At 41.7% G+C, this 14,928-nt stretch overlaps 1 protein-coding gene across 4 annotated transcripts in view; it reads left to right on the top strand.

The window, feature by feature from the left end:
* The window catches only part of CCSER1 (coiled-coil serine rich protein 1), a 915,439-nt gene that overhangs the window by 265,844 nt on the left and 634,667 nt on the right, over nucleotides 1-14,928 (top strand). For all 4 annotated transcript variants that reach the window (XM_042468781.1, XM_042468782.1, XM_042468783.1 and 1 more), the window contains exon 5: nucleotides 8,640-8,757. In XM_042468781.1, the coding sequence (XP_042324715.1) occupies nucleotides 8,640-8,757 (118 nt within the window). The remainder of the gene's footprint in view (nucleotides 1-8,639; nucleotides 8,758-14,928) is intronic.

Raw genomic sequence — 14,928 nt, 5'->3', positions numbered from 1 at the left:
ACTATATCCACAGCATTCCCTTCATCTACCAAGCTGGTACCTTTGTTTCAAAAAAAGTGATCAGATTTGTCTGGCATGACTTGTTTCTCTGAAACCCATGTTGACTTTTTGTGATTATGGTGTTCCCTTCTAAATGTTCATACAAACTCTGTTTAATGATCTGCTTTAGAATCTTTCCTTGGTAAAAATGATTTGAAGGCACACAACAACAACACAATCCACTTATGTATATTTAAAACATATATTAACATTAACAGTATTTCTACATATTTTGAATTATTTTAAATATTATTTTACCTTTAAAAGTAATGACTGTGCATACACAGCGGCTTAACAGTTTTCCCATCCTGTTTAAAGGTCATGGGCGGAAGTCAATGGGACATTGATGAAGCATATATATACCATTCCAGTTTCAATCATGTTGTCTTCAGTTAAAATCTTCTGAGAGTGAATGGCTAGATAAGAAACGGAAAAGGCCAACTTGAATTTTCATAGGTCAGAGGAATCACTCTCTATGAGGACAGGTTGGAAAATTTGGGACTATTTAACTTGGTAAGAGAAAAGGTAGATGTGCAAAGTGTGAAACAAATGACTATGGAGAAGTCTTCTTTCTCTCTCATAATAGTAGAATCAACAGTCATCTAAGGAAGCTGCATGTTGTTATATTCAGGGCAAATGAAAGGGCTACATCACATGGTATGTAGTTAAACAATGAAATCTCTTTTAACAAGATGTAGTCATGGCTACCAGTTTGGAAAGCTTTAAAGTGAATTAGACATATTCATGAAGGATAAGCCTTATCACTGGCTACTTACCTCCAAATAAGAATGTGTGATGTGTAAAAGTATGTGGTCCACAAATTGATCAATATTATGGCTGTTGCCAGATGTCTTTGAAAATTATGCATTTTTAACATGGAGAGGAATGCTGTAGCAGTGAAGGGCATCCCTCTGGCCCAACTCTGAGACAATGAGAGGTTGGGGAAAAGACATCCAAAGATCTTGAAGGCTTTCCTGGCTCTTCTGTATCTGCTAACCTTTCAGGATCCTTTTCTGTCTCTTCTGCATCTCATTTACTGCACAGCATTAAAAAATTAATCTTTTCAAGGTCTAGAATGGGAAATGGAAAAAGAGCTGGAGGAGGATTCTCTTTCTTGGTTTTTCAGACACTTGAAAAGCCCCTTTCTGGTTGTTATTTTCTCTTGAGCATTTGAATATTCTTTCTGTGCCTCCCTCTAGGATCAGCAACAGTATACAATCAGCCCTTGGTCAATGAGTCCAGGAACACCTGTACCCCACCCTAGTGGATACCAAAACCCGTGGATGCTCAAGTCCCATTAAATACAGTGGCATAGTAAAATTTACAAAGTGGCAAAGTCAAAGTTTGCTTTTGGAATATATATATTCAAATTGTGGATGGTTTAATCCATAGATAAGGAATACATGGATACAGAGAGCCGACTGTACCTCTGAATATTACTTGCTCAGGAACAGAAGTGGGAGAATGTTATTTAGAGATATAAGAATATTCACAATTATTTCTAATCCTTGACAAAAAATGGGAACATCCTTCCCCACTCTCCCAAAATGTTCGACCAGTGCAGAATGTTTTATTGTTCATCAATAACAAAAAAGGTCAGCTTGTTTGTTTGTCTAGTTTCAGTGGATTTTGCAAAGAGATTTTGAGTTTTGAACAGAAATGTATTTTGTGGAAAACACAATGTTGTACACAAACATGTTGTTATGTTAAAAAAAAAGCATGCAAAATAATTTTTTGGTGGGGGGGGTGCCTACAAATATGCTTTGGTGCAAGCAAGCATTTTTTAACAGTCTTGAAATGTGGGAACATTACTGAAAACTACATTGAAAAATTCATAATCTCTCCTAGCAAGGAGAGAGCATTTGAAATGAGCAGATATTTACCTTCCTTGTGCAGTTGATCCCATCCATGTCTTGTTGTGGTCTCCTAAAGTGGTTGGCCATAGAGTACTTGACTAAATAGGACTCTTCTTATGCTCTTAGCAGTGAGGGGAAAGCTGAGTCTTCAGTAGGGTTGCCAGGTTAGGAGTATCCCAAGCCCTAAGATTTCAGGGTCAAAGCTGAAGATTGAGTGACAAGACCTTAGGATGTTAAAAAAAGGCAACCCCTGATGATGTTGTTAAACATGTCATATTAAACATCAATTTCTATTGACATCTTCAGATTAAGTGGATCAATAGTGACTTATGAGTTTGATCTCATCACTGTAAATGTAAGGTGAAAACTGAGGCAAGGTGTTTGCAATATAAAAAAGAACATTCTATATTGCTTGTATTTGCATGGTAAATCCAATTAACAAAAACCTTTGAAATATTAATGTATACAAATGCCCGTGCTAATATATATATGCTACAGTTTGGTGTTAATGGTTTCTAGTGCTGATAACTTTTGAATCATTCTGGTGCAGAGGTTATTTCCATTACACTGTGAGTCCCATCTCTACCCAATTTTTCCCCTGTAATCACATTAACTAAACTGTGAAAAAAGATTTCTCTGGGAATTGAGACTGTGTACTTAAAACTGTGAAATATTCTGTGAAACAATCTGGAAACATTTTACCTGCTGCAAATACAGCATGCAACACTGACTTTCCTTGGCATTAATATGGTCCCAAGGCTGTAAAACGACTTCCCTTTGGAATTGAAGAACTGTGTTTCTTTGTTTGATTCTTGAAGGAGCTGTACATTTCTTTTTCCTCTCAGCTCCAGAATCACAGTATCATAACAGCAAGGGCCATCTAGTCTGACCCACTGCCATGTAGAAATACATTGCTACTGCACACCTGAGAGATGACCATCCAGCTTGTTCGGTTTTTTTCAAGTTCCAAAAAATGAGGGTCCATCACCCTCTGAGGAAATTTATTTCTAAATCCTGTGTCCTCAGAGACACAATTCTGATCCTAAAAATTAAACTAAAGAAATATTCAGAGTAGTCCAACTTCCGGCATATAATGAGCCCTCAGTATCCATAGGGATTTGCTTTCAGAACCCCCCACAGATACAAAACAAACCAACCCTTAAGTCAGTATTTAATATTTAAAATTACCTAGGCAACCAGATCCGGGCACCAGGAAGACATTCTTTCTCCACTGCTTCCTCTCTTCCTACCATTAAAATGTTGCCAGAATTTAAACCCTTTCCTGACTCTGTTTCCCACCTTCTCATCCTTCCCACCTGAAAGCCTCTGACAGATTTTAAACCCCCTTTCCAGCCATCCACCTCAGAGAAAGGCAGCAGAAGGAGTGGGGCAAGGAGGTATACCAAAGGTTAAATTCTAACAGAGATTGTCTTGTGAGAAAGTGGGTAACAGAGTGAGGTAGTTTAAATTCTGGAAGGGTTTGAAATTTTGGCAGTGGTTTCATGATATGATGGTGTGAAAAAGAATCGGGAAATGTTTTAAGTCCTGACTCCCTCCATTAGGGAGGGAGGCATCAGCTTGCCACAGCAGTCTTCACTATTGCCCTGGGACTGCTTCTCAGCCTGGCCATTGCTTCTTTGAAAAGCAAAACATTAAATGCGTCTTCATTTTAATCAGCAGTTGCTCAAAACTTCAGATATCTAACCCATGAATATCTAAGGTCCACTGTATGATCACTTTTAATGTTTTTTTTTTTTAATTTTCTAAAAAAATGAAAGTTTTTGGACAAATGTCAAGTATCTCTTGTAGATACATTATTAAATTCCAATCAGCCAAGATAGTAATTGGACACTAGAGACTAAAGTAAATCATGTTCTTATAAGCAGTGGTTTACTGAGCTAATTAGTAGTATGTTCCTAAATAAGTTCTAATACTGTGGGTGATGATGCACTACAAAATACAGTTAAATTCTTTTCAATGAGATTCAGCTTAATTTAAGCAATTAGATTGTTAACAAATTCAGCTTGTGTTTTTTAAGCACAGAAACATTCCTAGATGCCAGAAGAAATCTTGTCCTGCTGTTGTTACTAGTTATGCTTTCCAGCCACCTATTCATTTTTGGGAAATGCAGTAGCATGTCTTGGCAGATTGGTCACAGAGCTGTTTAAAAGGGGGTATTTGATTCAACACACAAGAATCAAAAACATACAGTGATTGCATGGGGGAATAGCAAATAATATGGTAGAACTCTATAAGTGGCAGGCAATAAGTAAATACAGTAAATTCAATGACAATAAAATACATTTGCTTCAGAACAGGGATATACTGTATTAATACAAAGACAGTGAAGGTTATAAGACCTTGAGTGTGACTGAAAAATCTGGATAGGCTATAGAGAGAAGGAGGCAGAACATAAATCAGTCCTGAAAACTAAGGTGGTTTTAGCAGAAATTTGGGTGTAAGAACTTTCCTGAGATATACATCTTTTTCTTCATGACTTGGGTGTCTTGGTTAAAAAAAAAAAAGCAGAACAATTCAGAGAGGGGTACTGCAGATGTTACTTTTATTATGCTTAAGGCTCATGCTTAACAAAGGAAACAGTGGCCCAGGATCTCATAATTATTAATTGCAGGATATTCTGAAGTTAAAGCTCCTTGTCTATGAAACTTGCTTGAGTTTAATAATGCAGTTGGTAGAATTCAGAGACATAGCCATGTTTGTCTGGAATATCAATGTGCAAAAAACTCTTGTAGAACCTTTAAGACTAATTAGGGCTGCATCTGCACTGCAGAAATAATACGGTTTATACTGCTTTAACTGCCATGGCTCAATGCCATGGAATCCTGGGATTTGTAATTTTTTCTAGCACCAGAGTTCTCCCGCAGAGAAGTATAACTATCTCACTAAACTACAAGTCCCAGAATTCGACAGCATTCAGCCATGACAGTTAAAGCAGTGGTAAATGGCATTATTTATTCAGTGCAGATGCAACCTGAGATAAAAAGGGAAGCATACACTCTTCTAGACTTAAGTCTACTTTATCAGATCTGTAAAATCTTTAAAACAGAGAATACAGAAAGTTCTCTTGGAAAAGGAAGAATACATATATACAGTAAAATATGCTGAAACAAAGAAATGGACATGTACAGCTGTGAGGAAAAACATTATGCAAAGAAATTGTGTGTTGTTTTATACAATCTAACACACTAACATTGCTAGTACCTGTTTGGATTGCTTTTGTGGGAGTAGTTACGTAAAACTTCTGGCCAAAACATTAGCTTCAGGTTTGTTTGTTTTTAAAAAATATTCCATTGGATATTTCTGTTCTTCAGTTGTGACAGTCTCTGGTTTTACTTCGCGAACGAAGATTCAGGAAGGATTCATCCCGCGCTTTGTACAAGCGTGTTGATGACTAAAAAGGCCAATCTGAGATAAACAAGTCCGGTTGCAGAAAGCACAGCAGAAAGTACAGTGACAGTAGTGCTAGAAAAATAAATATATCACATCCAACTAGTGTGTGTCAATGTAAATATTTTTATTACATCTGTGTGGAAGCTTTGTGGGAATTGTTGATGTATGCCTTCAAGTCATTTCTGACTTATGGTGACCCTAAGGCAAATTTTTCACAGGGGTTTCTTGGCAAGATGTGTTTGGAGGGAGTTTGCCATTGCCTTCCTCTCGTGCTGATAAAATGGACTTATCCAAGGTCACCCCCACTACACCATACTTCAAAGAAATAGGGAAGGGCATATTGGAAATAATAATAATTATTATTATGAGCTTTTATTTATATCCCGCCTATTCTGACAAGGACCAAGGCGGCTTACAGTAAAATTATGTACCATATTCAAGTATATACTTTTTTTTTACACAAATCATGATACTGAGAATTGTTGATGTCTTTATGGATTTTACAATAGGATGCCATACTATTGTTCTTCATAACATTAAATCTGCATGCTCCAACAACTTTTCAGATATCATCTCTCCTCTATTATCTTAATCAGCACGAATCTTTTCTCCCCCCAATGAGGTGCTTTCTTGATAACACAAAGGGGATACAACTGCATCCTTTGTGATGACTGTGAAAGAAGGCAGAAAATAGACAAAGCTGGATAGGATGTAATTCTTTTGCTAGTAATGGTCCTATTACAGTAATTACAGTATTTGTGTCATTGTGGCTCTGCAATGTTTAAAGAACCTGGCCTGTGGCTTAATTGCAGATTCATTGCAACTAACCCTTTTGGGATCATTGTCATCCATAATCACATTCTTGTAACTAATAGTTTAAAGAATAGAAGATCTGTAGTGATTGTGCTGCTAATAATCATTATCAGTTTCATTTACTCTTATTGCAATGGGATCTTGTAGCACCTTTGAGACTGTGTGAAAGAAGTTGTAGCATAAGCTTTTGTAGACTTGGTGTACTTCCTCAGATGCATGGAATGAAGTGCTGCCTAGGAAGGACCTTAATAATTAGAATATATAGAAGAGCCATAGAGGTGCAAAACTTGTGGGCATGGTGATGAGGTGACAATGTCAGTGAGGTGACAAGTTCAGTTTAAAATGTGGTCATTAAAGGACAAAGGCAGGCAGAAAAATGTTGCCTAAGGTCAGGATGGGTGTATGATTATGTGAATGGTGGAGGGAGTTTTGGAATGTGGGGTGTACAGTCTGGGAAACAGAAAGGAGATATGGTAGACTGGCTAAGAGGACCCTTGTGATACGGGGTGTTAACCAGTGTTATAATTTGTGTTGTGTGCCAGAAAGCCATGATCTCTGGTCAACCCATTGCTGATGGCTTGGAATTTGGGGATATATTGTAATTCATCTGTTTCTCTTTCCAATATTCCTTTGTAGTTTTTATGTTCATCTTCCTCCTCTCCCTCTTCTCCTTCTCCTCTTCTTCCCCCATTGCCACACCTTTCTCCTCCTCCTCCTCCTCCTTCACTTCCCTTGCCCTTCTCCTCTTCCCTCACCTCTCCTCCTCTTCCTCTTCCTCCTCCTCCTCTAACCTCCCTCTGTCGCACTGCCACCACTCATCCTCCTTTTCCTTCCTCCTCCTCCTCTTCTCTGCTGTTCCTCCTCCTTTTCCTTCTTCCTCTACCTCTTACCCCTCTCTGGTGCCCTCCTCCTCCTCCTCCTCCTCCTCCTCCTCTTTGCTCTTCCTCGTTCTCATTCTCCTTCTCCTCCTCCTCTGACAATGTTACCCCCCCCCCGGCTTGCCAGCTGTTTATGCTCAAATCCGCAGATGGCAAGTCTGCGTAAACGGAGGGTGGACTGTATTAAAAGGGATGTTATGGAAGAGAAATAATTTAGTAATGCTATTTTAGACCATCTTATTTATACCAGCATGAATTTTCATGTGCATCCATTCATTTCTTAAAATGCAAATAAAACAATCTTTGTCTTCCTTTTTGGTGAAATTCTGCCAAGCTTTTGTTTGTTTGTTTGTTTGTTTAATTACGGATTCTCAGTGTTAAAGGTATTTTATGCAGAGGTCTGAAGAAATGAGTTAGATATAATATTATTACATGTAACAAGTTACCATTTGTGGGCAACAAGGGTGTGATGCAGTAATATTTCATAACTAACACAATGAGTGGGGCTCTAGATATTACTGGTGAAGTGAGTAATGGCTTCTAGTTTCTTGTAAGACTTATTGTGCTATATGTAATTTTCCTAAGAGCCAACATAGTGTAGTGGTTTGGGCATGGGGCTATAGCTCTGGAGAGCAGGGTTCAAATCTCTGCTCAGCCATGGAAACCCACTGAGTGACCTTGTGCAAGTTACGCTCTCTCAGCCTCGAATGATGGCAAAGGCAAACCCACTCTGTACAAATCTTGCCAAGAAAAGCCCATGATATGTTTGCCTTAGGGTCACCATTAGTCAGAAATGACTTGAAAGCATACACAACAGCAAAGTAATTTTCCTAGTTACTTTTAAAAGTGACTCTGAAAGAGCATTTTAGACATTTTGGGGTGGTTGAGTAGGAATTTTCAAATTCTGTGCCACTCTCCTCCCAGAGAATAACCTGAAGATGAAGTAATGCAATAAATTACCTTTTTATCACTGAGTGATATAAATGGATGGCTTTTTATAAAGCACAGTGAGTGATATGAATGAATTATTTCTTTTAAAAGTACCTTTTACTTTTGTAAAGTCAAGTTCAATTTTAATGAAATGTTTATCCCTTTGCCCAGATGTTGAAAGACACATGTAGGAATAGGTTAGAAAGGTAAAATCTTTGCTAAGAATAATTTGTGCTTGTTATTGAATCTACGTGATTCAATAGAAAGGTGATGGAACATTAAGGTTAAAATCTATTATTTATGAGGAGGGAGGTAATGCTTAACAAATAACAGCTCTCTTTGGATGCTGCTTTCCACCTGGGGAAGTGACTCAGTAGGCAAAAGTTACAGTTAAGTGCATGATAAGTAAGCAGTGATTAAATTATTCTAGCCAGAGAGCTAATTAGTGTAGGCTGCAGTGGCTTTTATTATATTATATACTTGATTACAGGGAATTGGACTAAGTCCATCATTTCCTTCCCAACAGATGTCTGCCAGTGAAGATTTCTACATGTTTCTATTAAATATCATTGATAAGTTAACTTCCTTGATGCATGGAAAATGTACATATTTGTGGCTTAATAAAGGAACACATGTAAAAATAATGATATGTTTGGAAGGAAAAGTCCTCAATTCATCTCCGGTGGTAAACAAACTTTTCTTAATTTTGCAGTTTGCCGGGAAGATTCTCACCAGTCAATAGTTTCTTGTGCTGCAGTGCTACTTACACCCATTGAGTCAGCTGAAGGAAAGAAAAAGGAACAGCCAAAAATGCCTGAAGTGACCAAACAGTGAGTGAAGTGAAAAATGCTACAATATATTCTTCATGCCTGTTAAATAATGAAAATAAATCCTGCATTTCTTGGTTCGTGTACTGCATGTTTCTCTGTCTGATGGAAGGTGAAATTTTCCTTGCCACTTGGCAAAATGGTTCAAGAACAGGCTTAAATTTTTGCAATGCCCACTGCAATAGTATGCTGCTTTTGGTAAACTGGATCCACTTTATGGCTCTTCTATATTTTCAGACATGAAAGAGAATACTAGAAGTATGGATGTTGTATTACGTTTATCAGGGATGCTTTGATTTGGATTTCCTGCATGGCAGGGGGTTGGACTGGATGGCCCTGGTGGTCTCTTCCAACTCTATGATTCTATGATTCTATGATTTATGATAAATTACTTGGTGTGCAGTTGAGTTTTGTGTTTGTGCATCACAGTGGACATGGGACAAAGAAGATATGGGATATCTGTGATGTGTGACAAAGCAATTTGCTTGCTATGCATGTATGAATAAACCTGACTGGTTAGCATATGGACCATGGTGCACTGGCATCTCTTCCTAAACTAGAAGGCTGATCCTAAGTAACACCTGGCATTGTTTTCTGAACACCAAGAAGCTAATGTGGGTAGTGCACTCAATATTCTTTGAACACACAGGAGTACAAATAGTGCCTACTTTCCAGGTAAACCAGGAGTTATCATGCCTTGTTCTCCATGTGGATAGTGGGTACACCTTCCAGGATTTGGATGCCATGTTTGTCTTTTTTCCAAGTTGGGAAATGAACAACTTTTCTTTTACTGAGGCTCATTTTGTTTTTGAGAAGGTGCAAAGCCACTTCTCTGTACTCCTTAAACCTCTGAAATGAGTGCAATTGGTTATTGATCTCTCAGAACACATTGGATTTTTTCTTCTAATCAATTATGAACATGTGCTTCTGTAGAATCCAAATAAATATGCATTTAATGTCCTTTGCACTTCTTTTGGGATTCTTGGCGCTGTTACTGGCTTTGGCGTTTGGCGGCCAGTTGTGTGCGGGGCCTTTAAGGGACACCTGGGGGGAAGCCAGGGAGGAGCCCGCCAGGTGAGAGCGGCGGGTATAAACGCCGGGCAACCGGACCCTCCCTGACACGCCCCCTCCTGCCTCCTCGCTGGACCACCACCGTCGCTGCCAGAGGTGCGCCTTTTGCCGGGCTGCCTCCTCCCGGGGTGTCGGAGGTGCGCTTCTGCGCACCGCCCCGGGAGTGCCGCCCACGGACTGAGGAGCACCGCTGCTGCACAACTGCGCAATTGCGCAGCTTTTATCGGGTTAGGGAGGCTTTGGGCTAGCCCGAGAGCAGAGGATGCCTGGAGTGGCTAACCTCTGCTCTTCAAATGGCCACAGAGGGGTGGGGGGAGGTTGTGGATGCGGGGGATGCATGGGCCGGGGAGGGAAGAGGTAACACCACTACGAGCGGAGCTCCTATTGAGGTAGTGTGGGGCAGGGGGAGGTATGACGGTGGGAGAAGGGACTTGCATTCCAGGGGAAGGAGAGATCAATGCATCATATCTATCTCTCCTTCCTGTCCCCATCCCAACCTTAGGGACCTGAGGGTCGCTCCAACCGTGCTACAAACCCTGTCGCTGCTCCTGTGCAGCGCCAGATCAGTGAACAACAAGACCCACATCCTCCACGATATGTTGGAGGATCAAAAGTGTGATCTGGCTTGCATTACCGAGACCTGGCTAGGGCCTGAAGGGGACGCTGTGTGGGCTCAGGCCCTGCCTGCCGGGTTCTCAGTGAAGGACCAGCGCAGGTTAGGCGGGCGGGGGTGTGTGTGTGTGTGGCCTTGATACATAGGAACACCATGTCCCTCACCAGGAACCACATCCGACAGACGTCCTATATCGAGTGTATTTACCTGACCCTAAAGGCTAGAGACAGTCTAGGGATTCTGTTAGTGTATCGGCCACCCCGTGCATTAGCAGACTCCCTTAACGAGCTGACACAGTTGGTCGCTGAGCTGATGTTGGAGACGCCCAGGCTACTTGTCCTGGGTGACTTCAATATCCCCCTCACGACCAGCTATGTTCCATCCGGTGCGGCTCGGGAATTCATGGATACCATGACGGCCATGGGCCTGTCTCAGCTGATACAGGATCCTACGCATTGTGCGGGTAATACTCTCGATTTGGTCTTCTGTTCGGATGCGGAAAATCCGTGGGCGGAAATAGTTAATGTTTCCCCCTTGTCATGGACGGATCACTTCCTGGTAGAGGTGAAAATCAAGGCCTCTACCTAGATCCCCCCCGGGGGTGGTGGACCTATTAGGATGGTCCACCCTCGAAGGCTGATGGAACCCAAAAGGTTCCAAGAAGCTTTAGAGGGGTACATGGTTGGAAGCGACGGCGACTCTGTTGATGCCCTCACCGGTATCTGGAATACCGGTCTTTCCAGGGCTATACACAGCATCGCTCCCAAGCGCCCTCTCAGGCCTGCTTCCAAATGTAAGCCCTGGTATACGGAAGATCTCCGGGCAAGGAAGCGGGTACTGCGACGGCTAGAGTACCGTTGGCGGAAACACCTTTGCTTAGACGACAAGGCTCTCCTAGACCAACTGTTAGAGGACTACGGAGAGGCAATACGAGCAGCTAAGAATTCGTTCTATGGTGTTCGTATTGCATCCGCAGAGTCGCGTCCGGCAGAGTTGTTCAGGGTGGTCAGAGAGCTAACTCAGCTCCCTCCCACCCTGAACCAGATCCTTGAACCTACTAAGGCCTGCTGTGACCTATTTAATGACTTTTTTGCGGATAAAATCTCTCGGATAAGCGAAGGTCTGAACGCCGACATTTTAGCAGAACCTAGGGTAGAAGTGTCCAGAGCCTCCGTGGACTTTATTAAACTGGATCGGTTTGAGACGGTGAGTACTGAGGATGTGGACAAGATCCTCGGAAGTGTTCGGAAGACGACCTGCTCTCTCGATCCCTGTCCCTCGTGGTTAGCGGCCCAGGGGGGACTGGCGGTAACAACTTTGTTACGCCGGATAGTTAATACATCTCTGAGGGATGGGCAATTTCCATCACAATTGAAATTGGCCATTGTAAAACCTATCCTAAAAAAGCCCTCCCTCGACCCCCTGGTACATAATAATTATCGGCCTGTTTTGCTGCTACCATTTTTGGGGAAGGTGATCGAGAGGGCGGTTGCAATCCAGCTTCAGGCGGTCTTGGATGAAACGGATTATCTGGACCCATTTCAAACTGGCTTCCGGGCGGGTTACGGGGTTGAAACGGCCATGGTCGCCTTGGTCGATGATCTCTGTCTGGGCATCGACAGGGGAAGCGTGTCCCTGTTGGTGCTCTTGGACATCTCAGCGGCTTTCGATACCATAGACCATGGTATCCTTCTGGGACGCCTGGCAGAGGTGGGAATCGGGGGCACTGCGCTTCAGTGGTTCCGGTACTACCTCTCTGGGAGGTCCCAGATGGTGCAGCTGGGAGACGTGTGCTCCGATGAGCGGGCCCTTAAAACTGGGATCCCTCAAGGAGCCATTCTGTCTCCCATGCTATTTAACATTTACATGAAACCGCTGGGAGAGATCATCCGGAGACATGGGGCGCGGGGTTACCAGTACGCTGATGACACCCAAATCATTTTCTCTATGTCTCCGACTGATGCAGTGACTGGGGATGCGGTCTCTCCTCTCGTGGCCTGCCTAGAGTCAGTAATGGGCTGGATGAGGGAAAACCGACTCAAGCTGAATCCAGAGAAAACAGAGGTACTAGTGATAGGTTCCCCTGGTCCAGGAATGGTGATGGTTCCACCTGTCCTGAACGGGGTCACGCTCCCTGTGAAGGACTCCGTGCGCAGTCTGGGGGTGCTTCTCGATTCGTCGCTTCACCTGACTGCTCAGGTGAATGCGACGGTCAAGAGCACCTGTCATCAGCTTCGGCTTATTCGCCAGCTGCGCCCATACCTGGCCCAGAGGGACCTAGAAACTGTTGTACATGCTCTGGTAACCTCGAGACTGGATTTCTGCAATGTACTCTACATGGGGCAACCCTTATACCAAACTCGGAAGCTGCAAATGGTGCAGAACATGGCAGCCCGGCTGGTCACTGGCGTTTCCAGGACCAGCCACATAACACCGGTACTGAAAGATCTCCATTGGCTGCCCATTCGCTTCCGGGCTCAATATAAGGCATTGGTGATCACCTATAAAGCCCTAAATGGCTTGGGCCCAGGATACCTAAAGGACTGCCTCTCCCCGTACATTCCGCCTTGCACCCTCAGAACGTCTGGGCAGCAATTACTGAAGGTGCCTGGGGCTAGATTATCCTCCACTACACGGAGGACATTTTCCACTGCTGCCCCAGCCCTTTGGAATACGCTGCCCATTGAGCTCCGCTTGACTACCACCCTGGCCCAATTCAGGAAGGACTTGAAAACCTTCCTGTTCCAACAGGCATTCCCCGACTAAAATCCTGTGGGCCTCCCTCCTCTTCCGTGGCCAAGAGGTTGGACTACGGGGCTTTTAGCCTGTTATTTTTATTGATTGTATGATTTGCTTTTATGTGTTTGTATTTTATATTGTTTTATGATACTGTTGTTTTTAACTTATGTTGTAAGCAGCCCTGATCGTAGGAAGGAGCGGGATAAAAATAAAAACTTTATTATTTTTATTATTTATTTATATTTCCTTTTAGTACAGGCTAGTTGCAGGTTGAAATCTAATACCTTAATTTGTAAGCAAATTAATGCTTAGGTATTATGCATGTAAAGTTGATTATCATTACATGAATTCTGGATACTCTGATGTTTCCAGATGGAGGGCTTCTAGCATTGCCAATCATTGCTTTTCTGATGTTTATTTAATTACTTAAATAATTGGATACACACACACACACACACACACACATAGTAAATGAGAGAAAGAGAGTTGTGCTTTGTTTCAGTCTGTGCTATCTTAAGTCTCACACTAGAGCAAAGTTGCAGTTTTAGATAGAGAGATAGAGAAATAGATAAGATGTAAGTTAAAAGTGGCATTCCTATAGACAGTCAGGGGACCTAGACTGTGAATTTAACATAGTAAAATAGATGTTTTTGCACCTTCCTATTTCCCAAACCCTAAAGGTTTCTACACACATCATTTTAGCACTCTGTTCAAAGTGTTAAATGAGTGGATTTCACCCTAATGTCTGCATAAACATGGCTATGATGAACCCATAAATCCTAATTTCTCCCCTATTAACCTTCAGAACATGGCTAGGAGATTTACTTTTCCTAGTAAATTGGAAACTTACCTCTTGACTTTTCTCGTCATATTCACAATTGGATTAGGGAGATACAGTATTATATTACCTTCTCAACATTGATTTTAAAAATTTGAAAGATCTTCAATTTTTTCATGTTTTCCAAAGGCAGTTTCTTCAAAGGGGAAGCAAGAAAGCAGAAATCAAAACTGAGGCATCACGGCTCTGGATATGTTGTATCTTTAATTGCAAAGAGTAGCATGATCCACCTGTAGGTCTGATTTTATTATTCTGAATCATATAAAGCACCATGATGGTTGTAGATGAATATAGTCAAACAGGGAAGAAAGGAGGTGATAGCCCCAAGTTAATGTAGCAAATGTTCAGTTTTTATTGAAGATAAATTTCCATTTTTTAAAAGCTTAACATACTTTCTCCACTGTTTGAGATATCATTTGTATGTCTTGGATCCATAAAAGAGGCTCTCACTGGAGAGCACATTAAATCTGAAGAAAGTACATATCTTATCCAGAGACTAAGGAAAGGTTGGTGGAGGCATTTTTCTGAGGTCTAACTGGATTTTAGAAACTAGTGGATAGACATCTTATTGGCTTGTGAACCCTTTTGAGATCTGCATGGCACAATTACGGCAGTTTGATACCATGTTAAGTGTCATGGCTCTATACCATGGAATCTTGGATTTGCAGTTTAATGAAATACTTCTTTCTAGCAGAATTACAGGATTCTGTAAGATATAATAATGATAGTAAAAACTTTATCAACTTATGATAACTGTGGAGTGTAGACAGATTCTGATCTTATTGAACTTCTCCGGTATGCCCTGAGTCTCTAAAGATCAGTGTGAAATCAAAGACAAGGCCACAGTCTTCTCCTATTGGGAGAGAAGAAATTTTGGTGTGAAGTAAAACAGTGCTAACTATGGGAGTTGTAG

The sequence above is a fragment of the Sceloporus undulatus genome, chromosome 5 (genome assembly GCF_019175285.1).
Source record: "Sceloporus undulatus isolate JIND9_A2432 ecotype Alabama chromosome 5, SceUnd_v1.1, whole genome shotgun sequence".
Lineage (NCBI taxonomy): Eukaryota > Metazoa > Chordata > Lepidosauria > Squamata > Phrynosomatidae > Sceloporus > Sceloporus undulatus.
Note: the sequence above shows the minus strand (reverse complement) of the source record. Positions and strands in the feature narration are given on the sequence as shown.